Source organism: Oncorhynchus nerka, linkage group LG9a, assembly GCF_034236695.1.
Source record: "Oncorhynchus nerka isolate Pitt River linkage group LG9a, Oner_Uvic_2.0, whole genome shotgun sequence".
Lineage (NCBI taxonomy): Eukaryota > Metazoa > Chordata > Actinopteri > Salmoniformes > Salmonidae > Oncorhynchus > Oncorhynchus nerka.
In genome coordinates this window covers 9391388-9407653 of record NC_088404.1, presented here as the reverse complement: position 1 = coordinate 9407653, position 16266 = coordinate 9391388, and the positions used below count along the sequence as shown (strand labels likewise).

At 48.4% G+C, this 16266-nt stretch overlaps 1 protein-coding gene across 1 annotated transcript in view; it reads right to left on the bottom strand.

Annotated features, from left to right (window-relative positions):
* LOC115120311 (reelin-like) overlaps positions 1 to 16266 on the bottom strand; it is a 427502-nt gene that overhangs the window by 15312 nt on the left and 395924 nt on the right. Inside the window, exons 57-66 of the mRNA XM_065022290.1 lie at positions 13449 to 13624; positions 13185 to 13291; positions 11822 to 12064; positions 11491 to 11666; positions 11156 to 11229; positions 10000 to 10161; positions 8943 to 9100; positions 6940 to 7159; positions 5761 to 5958; positions 4909 to 5007 (exon numbers count right to left, since the gene is read on the bottom strand). Coding sequence (XP_064878362.1) covers positions 4909 to 5007; positions 5761 to 5958; positions 6940 to 7159; positions 8943 to 9100; positions 10000 to 10161; positions 11156 to 11229; positions 11491 to 11666; positions 11822 to 12064; positions 13185 to 13291; positions 13449 to 13624 — 1613 coding nt within the window. The remainder of the gene's footprint in view (positions 1 to 4908; positions 5008 to 5760; positions 5959 to 6939; positions 7160 to 8942; positions 9101 to 9999; positions 10162 to 11155; positions 11230 to 11490; positions 11667 to 11821; positions 12065 to 13184; positions 13292 to 13448; positions 13625 to 16266) is intronic.

The window sequence follows — 16266 nt, the reverse complement described above, 5'->3', positions numbered from 1 at the left end:
AGATGGTGGTAGACGGTGTGTGTAGATGGTGTGTGTAGATGGTGTGTGTAGATGGTGTGTAGATGGTGTGTGATGGTGTGTGTAGACGGTGGTAGACGGTGTGTGTAGATGGTGTGTGTAGATGGTGTGTGTAGATGGTGTGTGTAGATGGTGTGTAGATGGTGTGTAGATGGTGTGTGTAGATGGTGTGTAGATGGTGTGTGTGGTGTGTGTAGATGGTGTGTGTAGATGGTGTGTGTAGATGGTGTGTGTAGATGGTGTGTGTAGATGGTGTGTGTAGATGGTGTGTGTAGATGGTGTGTGTAGATGGTGTGTGTAGATGGTGTGTGTAGATGGTGTGTGTAGATGGTGTGTGTAGATGGTGTGTGTAGATGGTGTGTGTAGATGGTGTGTAGACGTAGATGGTGTGTGTAGATGGTGTGTGTAGATGGTGTGTGTAGATGGTGTGTGGATGGTGTAGATGGTGGTGTGTGTAGATGGTGTGTGTAGATGGTGTGTGTAGATGGTGTGTGTAGATGGTGTGTAGACGGTGTGTGTAGATGGTGTGTGTAGATGGTGTGTGTGTAGATGGTGTGTGTAGATGGTGTGTGTAGATGGTGTGTGTGGGTGTAGATGGTGTGTGTAGATGGTGTGTGTAGATGGTGTGTAGATGGTGTGTGTAGATGGTGTGTGGATGGTGTGTAGATGGTGTGTGGATGGTGTAGATGTAGATGGTGTGTGTAGATGGTGTGTGTAGATGGTGTGGATGGTGTGTGTAGATGGTGTGTGTAGATGGTGTGTGTAGATGGTGTGATGTAGATGGTGTGTGTAGACGGTGTGTGTAGATGGTGTGTGTAGTTGGGTGTGTAGATGGTGTGTAGATGGTGTGTGTAGATGGTGTGTGTAGATGGTGTGTGTAGATGGTGTGTAGATGGTGTGTGTAGATGGTGTGTGTAGATGGTGGTGGATGGTGTAGATGGTGTGTGTAGATGGTGTGTGTAGATGGTGTGTAGATGGTGTGATGGATGGTGTGTAGATGGTGTGTGTAGATGGTGTGTGTAGACGGTGTGTAGATGGTGTGTGTAGATGGTGTGTGATGGTGAGATGGTGTGTGTAGATGGTGTGTGTAGATGGTGTGTGTAGATGGTGTGTAGATGGTGTGTGTAGATGGTGTGTGTAGATGGTGTGTGTAGATGGTGTGTGTAGATGGTGTGTAGATGGTGTGTAGATGGTGTGTGTAGATGGTGTGTAGATGGTGTGTGTAGATGGTGTGTGTAGATGGTGTGTGTAGATGGTGTGTGTAGATGGTGTGTGTAGATGGTGTGTGTAGACGGTGTGTGTAGATGGGGTGTAGACGGTGTGTGTAGACGGTGTGTGTAGACGGTGTGTGTAGATGGTGTGTGGATGGTGTGTGGATGGTGTGTGTAGATGGTGTGTGTAGATGGTGTGTGTAGACGGTGTGTGTAGATGGTGTGTGTAGATGGTGTGTGTAGATGGTGTGTGGATGGTGTGTAGATGGTGTGTGTAGATGGTGTGTGTAGATGGTGTGTGTAGATGGGGTGTAGATGGTGTGTGTAGATGGTGTGTAGATGGTGTGTGTAGACGGTGTGTGTAGACGGTGTGTAGATGGTGTGTGTAGATGGTGTGTGTAGATGGTGTGTGGATGGTGTGTGTAGATGGTGTGTGTGTAGATGGTGTGTGTAGACGGTGTGTGTGATGGTGTGGTGATGGTGTGTAGATGGTGTGTGTAGATGGTGTGTGTAGATGGTGGTGATGTGTGAGATGGTGTGTGTAGACGGTGTGTGTAGACGGTGTGTGTAGATGGTGTGTGTAGATGGTGTGTGTAGATGGTGTGTAGATGATGTGTAGATGGTGTGTGTAGATGGTGTGTGTAGATGGTGTGTGTAGATGGTGTGTAGATGGTGTGATGGACGTGTGTAGATGGTGTGGATGGTGTAGATGGTGTGTGTAGATGGTGTGTGTAGATGGTGTGTGTAGATGGTGTGTGTAGATGGTGTGTGTAGATGGTGTGTGTAGATGGTGTGTAGATGGTGTGTGTAGATGGTGTGTGTGTGTAGATGGTGTGTAGATGGTGATGTGTAGATGGTGTGTAGATGGTGTGTGTAGATGGTGTGTGTAGATGGTGTGTAGATGGTGTGTAGATGGTGTGTGTAGATGGTGTGTGTAGATGGTGTGTAGATGGTGTGTAGTTGGTAGATGGTGTAGATGGTGTGTGTAGATGGTGTGTGTAGATGGTGTGTGTAGATGGTGTGTGTAGATGGTGTGTGTAGATGGTGTGTGTAGATGGTGTGTGTAGATGGTGTGTGTAGATGGTGTGTGTAGACGGTGTGTGTAGACGGTGTGTGTAGATGGTGTGTGTAGATGGTGTGTGGATGGTGTGTGTAGATGGTGTGTGGATGGTGTGTGTAGATGGTGTGTGTAGATGGTGTGTGTAGATGGTGTGTGTAGATGGTGTGTGTAGATGGTGTGTGTAGATGGTGTGTAGATGGTGTGTGTAGATGGTGTGTGTAGATGGTGTGTGTAGATGGTGTGTGTAGATGGTGTGTGTAGATGGTGTGTAGATGGTGTGTAGATGGTGTGTAGATGGTGTGTGTAGATGGTGTGTAGATGGTGTGTAGACGGTGTGTGTAGACGGTGTGTGTAGATGGTGTGTAGATGGTGTGTAGATGGTGTGTGTAGATGGTGTGTGTAGATGGTGTGTGTAGATGGTGTGTAGATGGTGTGTGTAGATGGTGTGTGTAGATGGTGTGTAGATGGTGTGTAGTGGTGTGTGTAGATGGTGTGTGTAGATGGTGTGTGTAGATGGTGTGTGACGGCGCAGATGGTGTGTGTAGATGGTGTGTGTAGACGGTGTGTGTAGACGGTGTGTGTAGACGGTGTGTAGATGGTGATGTGGAGATGGTGTGTGGATGGTGTGTGTAGATGGTGTGTGTAGTGTGGTGTGTGTAGATGGTGTGTGTAGATGGTGTGTGTAGATGGTGTGTGTAGATGGTGTGTGGATGGTGTGTGTAGATGGTGTGTGTAGATGGTGTGTGTAGATGGTGTGTGTAGATGGTGTGTGTGTAGATGGTGTGTGTAGATGGTGTGTGTACGGTGTGTAGATGGTGTGTGGATGGTGTGTGACGGTGTGTGTAGATGGTGTGTAGATGGTGTGTGTAGACGGTGTGTGTAGACGGTGTGTGTAGATGGTGTGTGTAGATGGTGTGTGTAGATGGTGTGTGTAGATGTGTGGTGATGGTGTAGATGGTGTGTAGATGGTGTGTGTAGATGGTGTGTGTGTAGATGGTGGTGTGATGGTGTGTAGATGGTGTGTGTAGACGGTGTGTGTAGATGGTGTGTGTAGATGGTGTGTGTAGATGGTGTGGTGTGTGTAGATGGTGTGTAGATGGTGTGTGTAGATGGTGTGTGTAGATTGTGTGTGTGTAGATGGTGTGTGTAGATGGTGTGTAGATGGTGTGTAGATGGTGTGTGTAGATGGTGTGTAGATGGTGTGTGTAGATGGTGTGTGTAGATGGTGTGTAGACGGTGTGTGTAGATGAGACGGTGTGTGTGATGTAGATGGTGTGTAGATGGTGTGTGTAGATGGTGTGTGTAGATGATGGTGTAGATGGTGTGTGGATGGTGTGTGTAGATGGTGTGTGGTAGATGGTGTGTGTGGATGGTGTGTGTAGACGGTGTGTAGACGGTGTAGACGGTGTGTGTAGACGGTGTAGATGGTGTAGTGTGTGTAGACGGTGTGATAGATGGTGTGTGGATGGTGTGTGTGTAGACGGTGTGTGTAGATGGTGTGTGTAGATGGTGTGTGGTGTGTGTAGATGGTGTGTGTGTAGATGGTGTGTGTAGATGGTGTGTGTAGACGGTGTGTAGACGGTGTGTGTAGACGGTGTGTGTAGACGGTGTGTAGATGGTGGTGTGTGTGGTGTAGACGGTGTGTGTAGACGGTGTGTGTAGATGGTGTGTGTGTGATGGTGTGTGTAGATGGTGTGTGGATGGTGTAGACGGTGTGTGTGAGATGGTGTGTGGATGGTGTGATAGATGGTGGTGTGTAGATGGTGTGGTGTGTGTAGTTGGTGTGTGGATGGTGTGTAGATGGTGTGTGTAGATGGTGTGTGTAGACGGTGTGTGTAGACGGTGTGTGTAGATGGTGTGTGTAGACGGTGTGTGTAGATGGTGTGTGTAGTTGGTGTGTGTAGATGGTGTGTGTAGACAAGCTTTGTGTATGCATTAGGTGGTCTCACACAATATTCAAATAGACCAAAGTCACTGTGAAGTCACTAACCAGCACAGAAAACCGTCTCGGTCACAACATTCAGTCCTTATTTTCCTTCCTGACAGTTGAGCACACACTATGGGGGTGCATGTGTGTGAGGGTGTAAGCTTCTTCCTTGCTGTTCTGTGTGTGTGTGTGTGTGTGTGTGTGTGTGTGTGTGTGTGTGTCAGTTTATGTGGAGAGAGGCAGGTGTTTTTGGGGCTGAGTTAGGGGCAGACTGAGGTTCTCTAGGTTCTCAGACTGAGGTTCTCTAGGTTCTCAGACTGAGGTTCTCTAGGTTCTCAGATGGAGGTTCTCTAGGTTCTCAGACGGAGGTTCTCTAGGTTCTCAGACGGAGGTTCTCTAGGTTCTCAGACAGAGGTTCTCTAGGTTCTCAGACAGAGGTTCTCTAGGTTCTCAGACGGAGGTTCTCTAGGTTCTCAGACGGAGGTTCTCTAGGTTCTCAGACAGAGGTTCTCTAGGTTCTCAGACGGAGGTTCTCTAGGTTCTCAGACGGAGGTTCTCTAGGTTCTCAGACTGAGGTTCTCTAGGTTCTCTAGGTTCTCAGACTGAGGTTCTCTAGGTTCTCTAGGTTCTCAGACTGAGGTTCTCTAGGTTCTCTAGGGACCAGGGGTACCAGGTTGGTCGGTGATACTCACAGCACTACTTCCACGTGGTCCAGCGCCCACTGGTCATGTCCCGCTCCGTCGTGACGTGGCTGCCACCACCGCAGCGCCACCCCTTTATCCCTCGCCTCTCTGGGGCAGGCAGCAGGAGGAGAGGAGGTCAGAGGTCAAGAGTAGGCAGTTAGCGTGTCGGTATGTGTGTTTTTAGACTAGTGGACATCAACCTTGCTGCTGGAATGTAACAGGTTGTTCATGGAAACACTGGATTAACTAGTCAGGTGTGTTAGAGCTGGACTGGAACAAAGACCAGTACACTCTCTAGCTTTCAGAGAGAGAGAGAGAGAGAGTGTGTGTGTGTGTGTTAGAGCTGGACTGGAACAAAGACCAGTACACTCTCTAGCTTTCAGAGAGAGAGTGTGTGTGTGTGTGTGTGTGTGTAGAGCTGGACTGGAACAAAGACCAGTACACACTCTAGCTTTCAGAGAGGGTGTGTGTGTGTTAGAGCTGGACTGGAACAAAGACCAGTACACTCTCTAGCTTTCAGAGAGAGAGAGTGTGTGTGTGTGTGTTAGAGCTGGACTGGAACAAAGACCAGTACACTCTCTAACTTTCAGAGAGGGTGTGTGTGTGTTAGAGCTGGACTGGAACAAAGACCAGTACACTCTCTAGCTTTCAGAGAGAGAGAGTGTGTGTGTGTGTGTTAGAGCTGGACTGGAACAAAGACCAGTACACTCTCTAGCTTTCAGAGAGAGAGTGTGTGTGTGTGTGTTAGAGCTGGACTGGAACAAAGACCAGTACACTCTCTAGCTTTCAGAGAGAGAGAGAGAGTGTGTGTGTGTGTGTGTGTGTGTGTGTGTGTGTGTGTGTGTGTGTATGTTCACTCACAGTGGGATGTTGTAGGAAACCCTCTGGGCCTTGATGAAGTCTTTGGGCTGGTGCTGGGCGATAACGTGCCAGCTGACTCCATTATTGACCGTGTACTGCAACAGGACTGCCCTGTCCACTGTGTTTTCCTGGTCCAGGGCTGTGTTACAACTGTCTGTCTGGGACACACTGCCTATCTGCATCACAAACATGATCTTACTGTAGGAGAGAGGGGGAGAGAGAGAGGGAGGGAGAGAGATAGTGTTGGTAAGAATACCTTGTTATTTTTGGATGGACTAGGTTCTACAAGTTTAGCCTCCAAGTTTTCCATTTTAGTAATACTGTATATTGATCTCAATGGCCTCAGTAGTGGGCTAGGACAAGCTATGCTAGACTAGGCTAGGACAAGCTATGTTAGGCTATGCTAGTATGGTCCTGTGTGGTGTTGGGGAATAATCAGAATTGGTTGGTAACATCGGTAAGATGTTTTATATTCATCATGTGTTTGTAAGTTACTTCTCATCAGAATGGGTTTGTATAATACTGTGGCGGGTTTGCAGTATCTGTTCTGTCAAGACTAAGTTGTTTGGGCCGGAGAGAGGGGAGAGGTCAAGCGTGTATCTCTTGGCTCCACAATGTCTGTGTGCCAGTCAGTGTGTCTCTGTGATCTTGTCAAGATAAGATGGATTTGATATATGCCTGTTGATATGGAGGATTGGTTTATGGTTCTAGGGTTTGAGTAAGGAGACAAAGCTGAACGATGTATTATGTCTATGCTGTCTGACTATGTGTGGATCTTTGCTATTAAAGGATCTCAGTTGCAATGTAGAGGGGGCTCTCGGAGAATTCATTGATAGACACTGAATTGATCTGAGAGTCACAGGGTGGTGATAGAGCTCATATAATTAAAGATGGACTTTGATAACTAACTCTGACTTGTGTGTGTGGTTTGCGCTCATGATTTGGTAAATAGAGGAAATTTCCACGACAGTGGGCAAGGCTAGGCTACGCTAGGCTAGGCTACGCTAGGCTAGGCTACGCTAGTATGGTCCAGTGTCCACTAGTACATGTCTCGCAGGTTTGGTGACCGCAGGCCTCGTCTTACAGGTACTGTACTGTATAACAAACTTCTCTCACCGTACCTTCAGTAGTTGGATAGACTGTGAGCTAGGCTAGTACAGTACATTGTCCAGTCCATACCTGGCTCGCGTCAGGTCCAGAGGCTTGGTGATCGCCTGCCTCATCTTACAGCCGTTGAAGTAGAGCGAGTCTCCGTGGGCGTGGGGAGAGAGCTGGCCACACCCACTTCCCACTCCGCCCCCTTGGATGAGTTGCCAGCTCTCCTCTGACACGCTGCCTGACTCAAAGTTATCCTTTATTGAGCTAGGTAGGTCACTGCTGGACAGGGAGCAGTCATCACCTGGGAGATGGAGGCAGCAGAACCAATATGAATGCTAGATTTCAATCAATCAGTCAATTGTCAATTAGAACTCTCTGTAAGAAAGACGACAGACTGAGCGGAACCAGACTCAGAGGTTAGAAGTTAAGGCCATCAGGTTATGATTACAAGAGTGGTTTGTGTCAGTGCTGTAGTCTTTGTGTCAGTGTTGTAGTCTTTGTGTCCGTGTTGTAGTCTTTGTGTCCGTGTTGTAGTCTTTGTGTTAGAGGTTGTAGTCTTTGTGTCTGTGTTGTAGTCTTTGTGTCAGTGTTGTAGTCTTTGTGTCCGTGTTGTAGTCTTTGTGTCCGTGTTGTAGTCTTTGTGTTAGAGGTTGTAGTCTTTGTGTCTGTGTTGTAGTCTTTGTGTCCGTGTTGTAGTCTTTGTGTAAGTGTTGTAGTCTTTGTGTCAGTGTTGTAGTTTTTGTGTCAGTGTTGTAGTTTTTGTGTCAGTGTTGTAGTTTTTGTGTCAGTGTTGTAGTCTTTGTGTCAGTGTTGTAGTCTTTGTCCGTGTTGTAGTCTTTGTGTTAGAGGTTGTAGTCTTTGTGTCCGTGTTGTAGTCTTTGTCCGTGTTGTAGTCTTTGTGTTAGGGTTGTAGTCTTTGTGTCAGTGTTGTAGTCTTTGTGTTAGGGTTGTAGTCTTTGTGCGTGTTGTAGTCTTTGTGCGTGTTGTAGTCTTTGTGTCAGTGTTGTAGTCTTTGTCAGTGTTGTAGTCTTTGTGTCAGAGGTTGTAGTCTTTGTGTCAGTGTTGTAGTCTTTGTGTTAGGGTTGTAGTCTTTGTGCGTGTTGTAGTCTTTGTGTCCGTGTTGTAGTCTTTTTTGTCCGTGTTGTAGTCTTTGTGTCCGTGTTGTAGTCTTTTTTGTCCATGTTGTAGTCTTTGTGTCTGTGTTGTAGTCTTTGTGTTCGTGTTGTAGTCTTTGTGTCAGTGTTGTAGTCTTTGTGTCCGTGTTGTAGTCTTTGTGTCCGTGTTGTAGTCTTTGTGTTAGAGGTTGTAGTCTTTGTGTCTGTGTTGTAGTCTTTGTGTCCGTGTTGTAGTCTTTGTGTCAGTGTTGTAGTCTTTGTGTCAGTGTTGTAGTCTTTGTGTGTGTTGTAGTCTTTGTGTGTGTTGTAGTTTTTGTGTCAGTGTTGTAGTTTTTGTGTCAGTGTTGTAGTCTTTGTGTCAGTGTTGTAGTCTTTGTCCGTGTTGTAGTCTTTGTGTTAGAGGTTGTAGTCTTTGTGTCCGTGTTGTAGTCTTTGTGTCCGTGTTGTAGTCTTTGTGTTCGTGTTGTAGTCTTTGTGTCCTTGTTGTAGTCTTTGTGTTAGAGGTTGTAGTCGTTGTGTCCGTGTTGTAGTCTCTGTGTCAGTGTTGTAGTCTTTGTGTCTGTGTTGTAGTCTTTGTGTTAGAGGTTGTAGTCTTTGTGTCCGTGTTGTAGTCTGTGTGTCCGTGTTGTAGTCTTTGTGTCCGTGTTGTAGTCTTTGTGTTCGTGCTGTAGTCTTTGTGTCAATGTTGTAGTCTTTGTGTTAGAGGTTGTAGTCTTTGTGTCCGTGTTGTAGTCTTTGTGTCAGTGTTGTAGTCTTTGTTAGAGGTTGTAGCCTTTGTGTCGGTGTAGTAGTCTTTGTTAGAGGTTGTAGTCTTTGTGTCCGTGTTGTGGTCTTTGTGTTAGAGGTTATAGTCTTTGTGTCAGTGTTGTAGTCTTTGTGTCCGTGTTGTAGTCTTTGTGTTAGAGGTTGTAGTCTTTGTGTCAGTGTTGTAGTCTTTGTGTCAGTGTTGTAGTCTTATCAGCTACCCACCACGGTGTCCCTCGTCACAGATGCAGACCACCCCGCTTGTGCAGTAACCATGACCACTACACATCCCAGGACATGCCTCCCCAATGTAGACCTGGTCCACTCCCCAGCCATGACGCTCGCCAGCACCCTCCTTCTGGATCCAACGGAACTGCGTGGCTCTGCAGGGGAGGAGACGGGAGGGGAGATGAGACAAAACGTATAGGACTTGCTTTATCTCACGGGTGGGGGGGTGGCTATCAACACCTGAAAGACAGCATCCAGTTTCGGGATGGGGGGGAGGGTGAGGGGTGGGGATACGAGTTCAGTTCTAAATGCATGATCTGAAACCAGCAGCCTTCTGGATGCAGTGGTCCTACCCTGAGGTGACGTGGTCAGAAACACACAGCGGTCCTACCCTGAGGAGACGTGGTCAGAAACACACAGCGGTCCTACCCTGAGGAGACGTGGTCAGAAACACACAGCGGTCCTACCCTGAGGAGACGTGGTCAGAAAGACACAGCGGTCCTACCCTGAGGAGACGTGGTCAGAAACGCACAGCGGTCAGAAACACACAGCGGTCATACCCTGAGGTGACGTGGTCAGAAACACACATCGGTCCTACCCTGAGGAGACGTGGTCAGAAACACACAGCGGTCCTACCCTGAGGTGACGTGGTCAGAAACACACAGCGGTCCTACCCTGAGGAGACGTGGTCAGAAACACACAGCGGTCCTACCCTGAGGAGACGTGGTCAGAAACACACAGCGGTCCTACCCTGAGGTGACGTGGTCAGAAACACACAGCGGTCCTACCCTGAGGAGACGTGGTCAGAAACACACAGCGGTCCTGCCCTGAGGAGACGTGGTCAGAAACACACAGCGGTCCTACCCTGAGGAGACGTGGTCAGAAACACACAGCGGTCCTACCCTGAGGTGACGTGGTCAGAAACACACAGCGGTCCTACCCTGAGGAGACGTGGTCAGAAACACACAGCGGTCCTGCCCTGAGGAGACGTGGTCAGAAACATACAGCGGTCCTACCCTGAGGAGACGTGGTCAGAAACACACAGCGGTCCTACCCTGAGGAGACGTGGTCAGGCAGCTGAACAGTGACCCTGGTCCAGCTGGAGCTGTTGACTGGACTGTAGATGGTGGACTCATGGAAAATAAAGGGAGAACAGCCCACATTGTTCACAGAGGAGGGAATACACTCTGACTGAACCAGCTGCCATGAGTCAGACCTGGAGAGGGAGAGATGGAGGATGGAGGGGAGGGGGGGAGAGAGAGAGAGAGAGAGAGAGAGGATGGAGGGGGAAGAGAGAGAGGAGGATGGAGGGGAGGGGGAAGAGAGGATGGAGGAGAGAGAGAGAGAGAGAGAGAGAGAGAGAGAGAGAGAGAGAGAGAGAGAGAGAGAGAGAGAGAGAGAGAGAGAGGATGGAGGGGGAAGAGAGAGAGAGAGGGAGGATGGAGGGGAGGGGGGAAGAGAGAGAGGGAGGATGGAGGGGAGGGGGGAAGAGAGAGAGAGGATGGAGGAGAGAGAGAGAGAGAGAGAGAGAGAGAGAGAGAGAGAGAGAGAGAGAGGGGGAGGGGGTAGAGGGAGGAGAAAGAAGGGTTGTGGTCAATTTCAATTACTTTTTAATGAGGAACATTTTGTAATTAGAATTTCAGTTCACTTCCTGAATTGAAATGGATTTGACCCAATGACTGTATATATGAATGGACAAAGCCATCGGTCACGTGACACCGTTTATCTTTGTGAAGACTCAGTAGCGCATTTGGAACCGAAGAAGTTGGTTAAGATTGTGTCTTGTGGAAAATGTTTGTAGACATTACATGCACAGTTTGAGCTACTTCGGGAAGTTGCGTTGCAGGCTAGCTCAGTGCTGCCCCCTCTCATTGATTATCTCAAGTTGAAGGCCGACCGAGGTACTGCAGGCTACTAAATTATTCTTAAATTTTAAAGGACATCTGGTGAAATAGAAGTAATTATTGGTACCATGATTGTCTTCAAAATGCGTATTTATTTACACATAGATTGCCATTTTCCCCTTTACTGTAAAATGGGATTCTGTTTTCTGTAAACAATGCAATGCAGTACAGCAGTCTGCCTTGAACTGCCTGGCATCAATGGGGGGGGTAGTCATTCTCCCCTGAATTGACCCAAACCCTGGCTGTGTACTGTGTGAGTAAGGCATTTAGCTAGCGCATCGGAACCCTCCATTAGCAGCAGCTCACCTGGCATCCTTCCTGTACTGCAGCAGGACAGAATGGTGGTCTTCACAGCTGTCTGCCTCACAACCGACCACAATCTACACAGAAGACAAAGGAGAGTAGGACTCAGACTTACACAAGAATGACAAACAGTAACAGTTACCTTAAACGGTGTGATGTCGCCATGTTGTAAATGCTAAGATGGGTTTGCAGCAGCTATCTAAAACCAAGAATTCATGCTATCCTTTAAATATGGTGTTCCACAGGGAATGTTTCTTGGACCGCTGTTATTGTTCATGTTAAATACTGTATGTAAGACTGTAGGATGCTGCCGAGCTGTAAATGCTGAGAGGTTATACCTTAAACTGTAGGATGTACCCAGGCTGTACGATGAGCTCGCGGGTGGCCAGAATGTTGTGCGTTTCGTCCTGTTTCTTGTTGGGCCAGTAGAGGTGGAAAGAGGGGTTCCCACAGAAGCCTGCTGTACGCACCGCGTTGGGATAGAAGCTCCAGCTCTCCTCATGGGACACACCCTCTGAGAGAGAGAGACGGGGATGGGGGACAGGGGGGTATGAGAAAGAGAAGAAGAATAGTTGTCCATTGTCTTTTTTAGATTTGTCTAAGGGCATTTAAAAACGTAGAAAGAGACTCCCATTCTTTTCCGAAGGTGATACAGCACAATCTGTTTACCTTCATCGAAGTTGTCGAGCAGGGTGGAGGGGTTGATGTCGGACCCTCCCACCAGGATGTTGTCAACGGCCCACTGAGCGCGCTGCGGCCCGGATGTCGCCAGACCAGAGGAGACGTGGAAGGGCTGCCACCACCGCAACCGTGTAGCATTAGATAACGCCTCCTCTGGGATTACAATGTAATCACGCCTCACAGACACATACTTCAGATAGTCCATCTCATGGAGCAGGGTCCAGGACACACCTGGGAGAGAGAGAGCGAGAGGGGGAGGGATGGATAGAGGGAGAGAGGGAGAGGGAGAGAGAGGGAGGGGAGGGAGGGAGGGATAGAGGGAGAGAGGGAGAGGAGAGAGAGAGAGAGAGGGAGGGACAGACATGAGGATGAAGTGATGGATCTCTGTAATATTCTAATATTATTCCTGGTTCTCCATCAGGTTAATCGTTAGGATTCCCCTGCTGGTTCTCCTTCAGGTTAATCATTAGGATTCCCCTGCTGGTTCTCCTTCAGGTTAATCATTAGGATTCCCCTGCTGGTTCTCCATCAGGTTAATCATTAGGATTCCCTGCTGGTTCTCCATCAGGTTAATCATTAGGATTCCCCTGCTGGTTCTCCTTCAGGTTAATCATTAGGATTCCCCTGCTGGTTCTCCATCAGGTTAATCATTAGGATTCCCCTGCTGGTTCTCCATCAGGTTAATCATTAGGATTCCCCTGCTGGTTCTCCTTCAGGTTAATCGTTAGGATTCCCCTGCTGGTTCTCCATCAGGTTAATCATTAGGATTCCCCTGCTGGTTCTCCTTCAGGTTAATCGTTAGGATTACCCTGCTGGTTCTCCTTCAGGTTAATCATTAGGATTCCCCTGCTGGTTCTCCTTCAGGTTAATCATTAGGATTCCCCTGCTGGTTCTCCATCAGGTTAATCATTAGGATTCCCCTGCTGGTTCTCCTTCAGGTTAATCATTAGGATTCCCCTGCTGGTTCTCCTTTTGGTTAATCGTTAGGATTCCCCTGCTGGTTCTCCATCAGGTTAATCATTAGGATTCCCCTGCTGGTTCTCCTTCAGGTTAATCGTTAGGATTCCCCTGCTGGTTCTCCTTCAGGTTAATCATTAGGATTCCCCTGCTGGTTCTCCATCAGGTTAATCATTAGGATTCCCCTGCTGGTTCTCCATCAGGTTAATCATTAGGATTCTCCTGCTGGATCTCCTTCAGGTTAATCGTTAGGATTCCCCTGCTGGTTCTCCATCAGGTTAATCGTTAGGATTCCCCTGCTGGTTCTCCTTCAGGTTAATCATTAGGATTCCCCTGCTGATGGAGCTACGTGGATTTATTTCTAAACGTCTGTCTGTTTATTGTTGTTTCATACCTCCATCTGTGGAGTAGTCCAGCAGCACTCCCTCTTTACGACAGGTTGGGCGATGGCACATGGCCATGTTGTCTTCACTGCCAATCCTGGCCCAGTATTCTACAAACCTAAAGAAGAAGAAGAGGAAGATTACGTTTGAAGAGGAAGATTACGAGACACATACACACATTGAAAGGGAATCTTAAAAAGCCTGAATTGACAAAAAATAACTATATACAAATTGTATAACCGAACCCTGAGAAGACTAACAGTAGAGTTACTAACTTGGCTCCGCGTAGGTCCAGGTCAGTGGTGACGGCCTGTCTGGCATCTGACCCTCCAAAGTACAGGGCTGTCCCCTCCACCAGCACCCCACAGTCAGTACAGGGATGGCCCCCCTCCAGGACCTGCCACTGAGGACCTGGGGCCCCCTCCCAGTCAAAACGCTCCTTCAGAGACGCCTATAAGAATAGAATAGATACTTTATTGTCCACAGAAGGGGAATGTCTCTTCTTCTCTTTTCCCAACACTTTGTTAAACACACAAGAGGCATGGAGTGTTCAAAAGGCATGGTTTTATGAGACGCGGTTCTATGAGACGTGGTTCTATGAGACGCGGTTCTATGAGACGTGGTTCTATGAGACGTGGTTCTATGAGATGTGGTTCTATGAGACGCGGTTCTATGAGACGCGGTTCTATGAGACGCGGTTCTATGAGAAGGGGTCCTATGAGACGCGGTTCTATGAGACGCGGTTCTATGAGACGCGGTTCTATGAGACGCGGTTCTATGAGACGCGGTTCTATGAGACGTGGTTCTATGAGACGTGGTTCTATGAGATGTGGTTCTATGAGAAGTGGTTCTATGAGATGTGGTTCTATGAGACGTGGCCTTATGAGACGTGGTTCTATGAGACGTGGTGCTATGAGACGTGGGCCTATGAGACGTGGTGCTATGAGACGTGGTCCTATGAGAAGGGGTCCTATGAGACGTGGTTCTATGAGACGTGGCTCTATGAGACGTGGTTCTATGAGACGTGGTTCTATGAGACGTGGCCTTATGAGATGTGGTTCTATGAGGAGACGTGGTCCTATGAGACGTGGTTCTATGAGACGTGGTTCTATGAGACGTGGTTCTATGAGACGTGGTCCTATGAGACGTGGTCCTATGAGACGTGGCCGTATGAGACGTGGTTCTATGAGACGTGGTCCTATGAGACGTGGTTCTATGAGACGTGGTCCTATGAGACGTGTCCCTATGAGACGCGGTTCTTTGAGGAGACGTGGTCCTATGAGACGTGGTCCTATGAGACGTGGTTCTATGAGACGTGGTCCTATGAGACGTGGTCCTATGAGACGTGGTTCTATGAGACGTGGTCTTATGAGACGTGATCCTATGAGACGTGGTTCTATTAGACGTGGTTCTATGAGACGTGGTTCTATGAGACGTGGTCCTATGAGACGTGGCCCTATGAGACATGGTCCTATGAGACGCGGTCCTATGAGACGCGGTTCTATGAGACGTGGCCATATGAGACGCGGTCCTATGAGACGTGGTCCTATGAGAAGGGGTCCTATGAGACGTGGTCCTATGAGACGTGGTTCTATGAGACGAGGTCCTATGAGACGTGGTTCTATGAGACGTGGTTCTATGAGACGTGGTCCTATGAGACGTGGTCCTATGAGACGTGGTTCTATGAGACGTGGTCCTATGAGACGTGGTCCTATGAGACGTGGTTCTATGAGACGTGGTCCTATGAGACGTGGTCCTATGAGACGTGGTTCTATGAGATGTGGTTCTATGAGACGCGGTTCTATGAGGAGACGTGGTTCTATGACACGTGGTCCTATGAGACGTGATTCTATGAGACGTGGTTCTATGAGATGTGGTCCTATGAGACGTGGTCCTATGAGATGTGGTTCTATGAGAAGTGGTCCTATGAGACGTGGTCCTATGAGACGTGGTTCTATGAGACGTGGTCCTATGAGACGTGGTTCTATGAGACGTGGTCCTATGAGACGTGGTCCTATGAGACGTGGTCCTATGAGACGTGGTTCTATGAGATGTGGTTCTATGAGACGTGGTTCTATGAGACGTGGCTCTATGAGACGTGGTTCTATGAGACGTGGTTCTATGAGACGTGGCCTTATGAGACGCGGTTCTATGAGGAGACGTGGTCCTATGAGACGTGGTCCTATGAGACGTGGTCCTATGAGACGTGGTTCTATGAGACGTGGTCCTATGAGACGTGGTTCTATGAGACGTGGTCTTATGAGACGTGGTCCTATGAGACGTGGTTCTATTAGACGTGGTTCTATGAGACGTGGTTCTATGAGACGTGGTCCTATGAGACGTGGCCCTATGAGACATGGTCCTATGAGACGCGGTCCTATGAGACGCGGTTCTATGAGACGTGGCCCTATGAGACGCGGTCCTATGAGACGTGGTCCTATGAGACGTGGTCCTATGAGAAGGGGTCCTATGAGACGTGGTCCTATGAGACGTGGTTCTATGAGACGTGGTCCTATGAGACGTGTCCCTATGAGACGCGGTTCTATGAGGAGACGTGGTCCTATGAGACGTGGTTCTATGAGGAGACGTGGTTCTATGAGACGTGGTTCTATGAGACGCGGTCCTATGAGACGTGGTCCCATGAGACGTGGTCCTATGAGAAGGGGTCCTATGAGACGTGGTCCTATGAGACGTGGTTCTATGAGACGTGGTCCTATGAGACGTGTCCCTATGAGACGCGGTTCTATGAGGAGACGTGGTCCTATGAGACGTGGTTCTATGAGACGTGGTTCTATGAGACGTGTCCCTATGAGATGCGGTTCTATGAGGAGACGTGGTCCTATGAGACGTGGTTCTATGAGGAGACGTGGTTCTATGAGATGTGGTCCAATGAGACGTGGTTCTATGAGACGTGGTCTTATGAGACATGGTCCTATGAGACGTGGTTCTTTGAGACGTGGTTCTGAGACGTGGTTCTATGAGATGTGGTCCAATGAGACGTGGTTCTATGAGACGTGGTCTTATGAGACATGGTCCTATGAGACGTGGCCCTATGAGACGTGGTTCTATGAGACGTGGTTCTATGAGACGTGG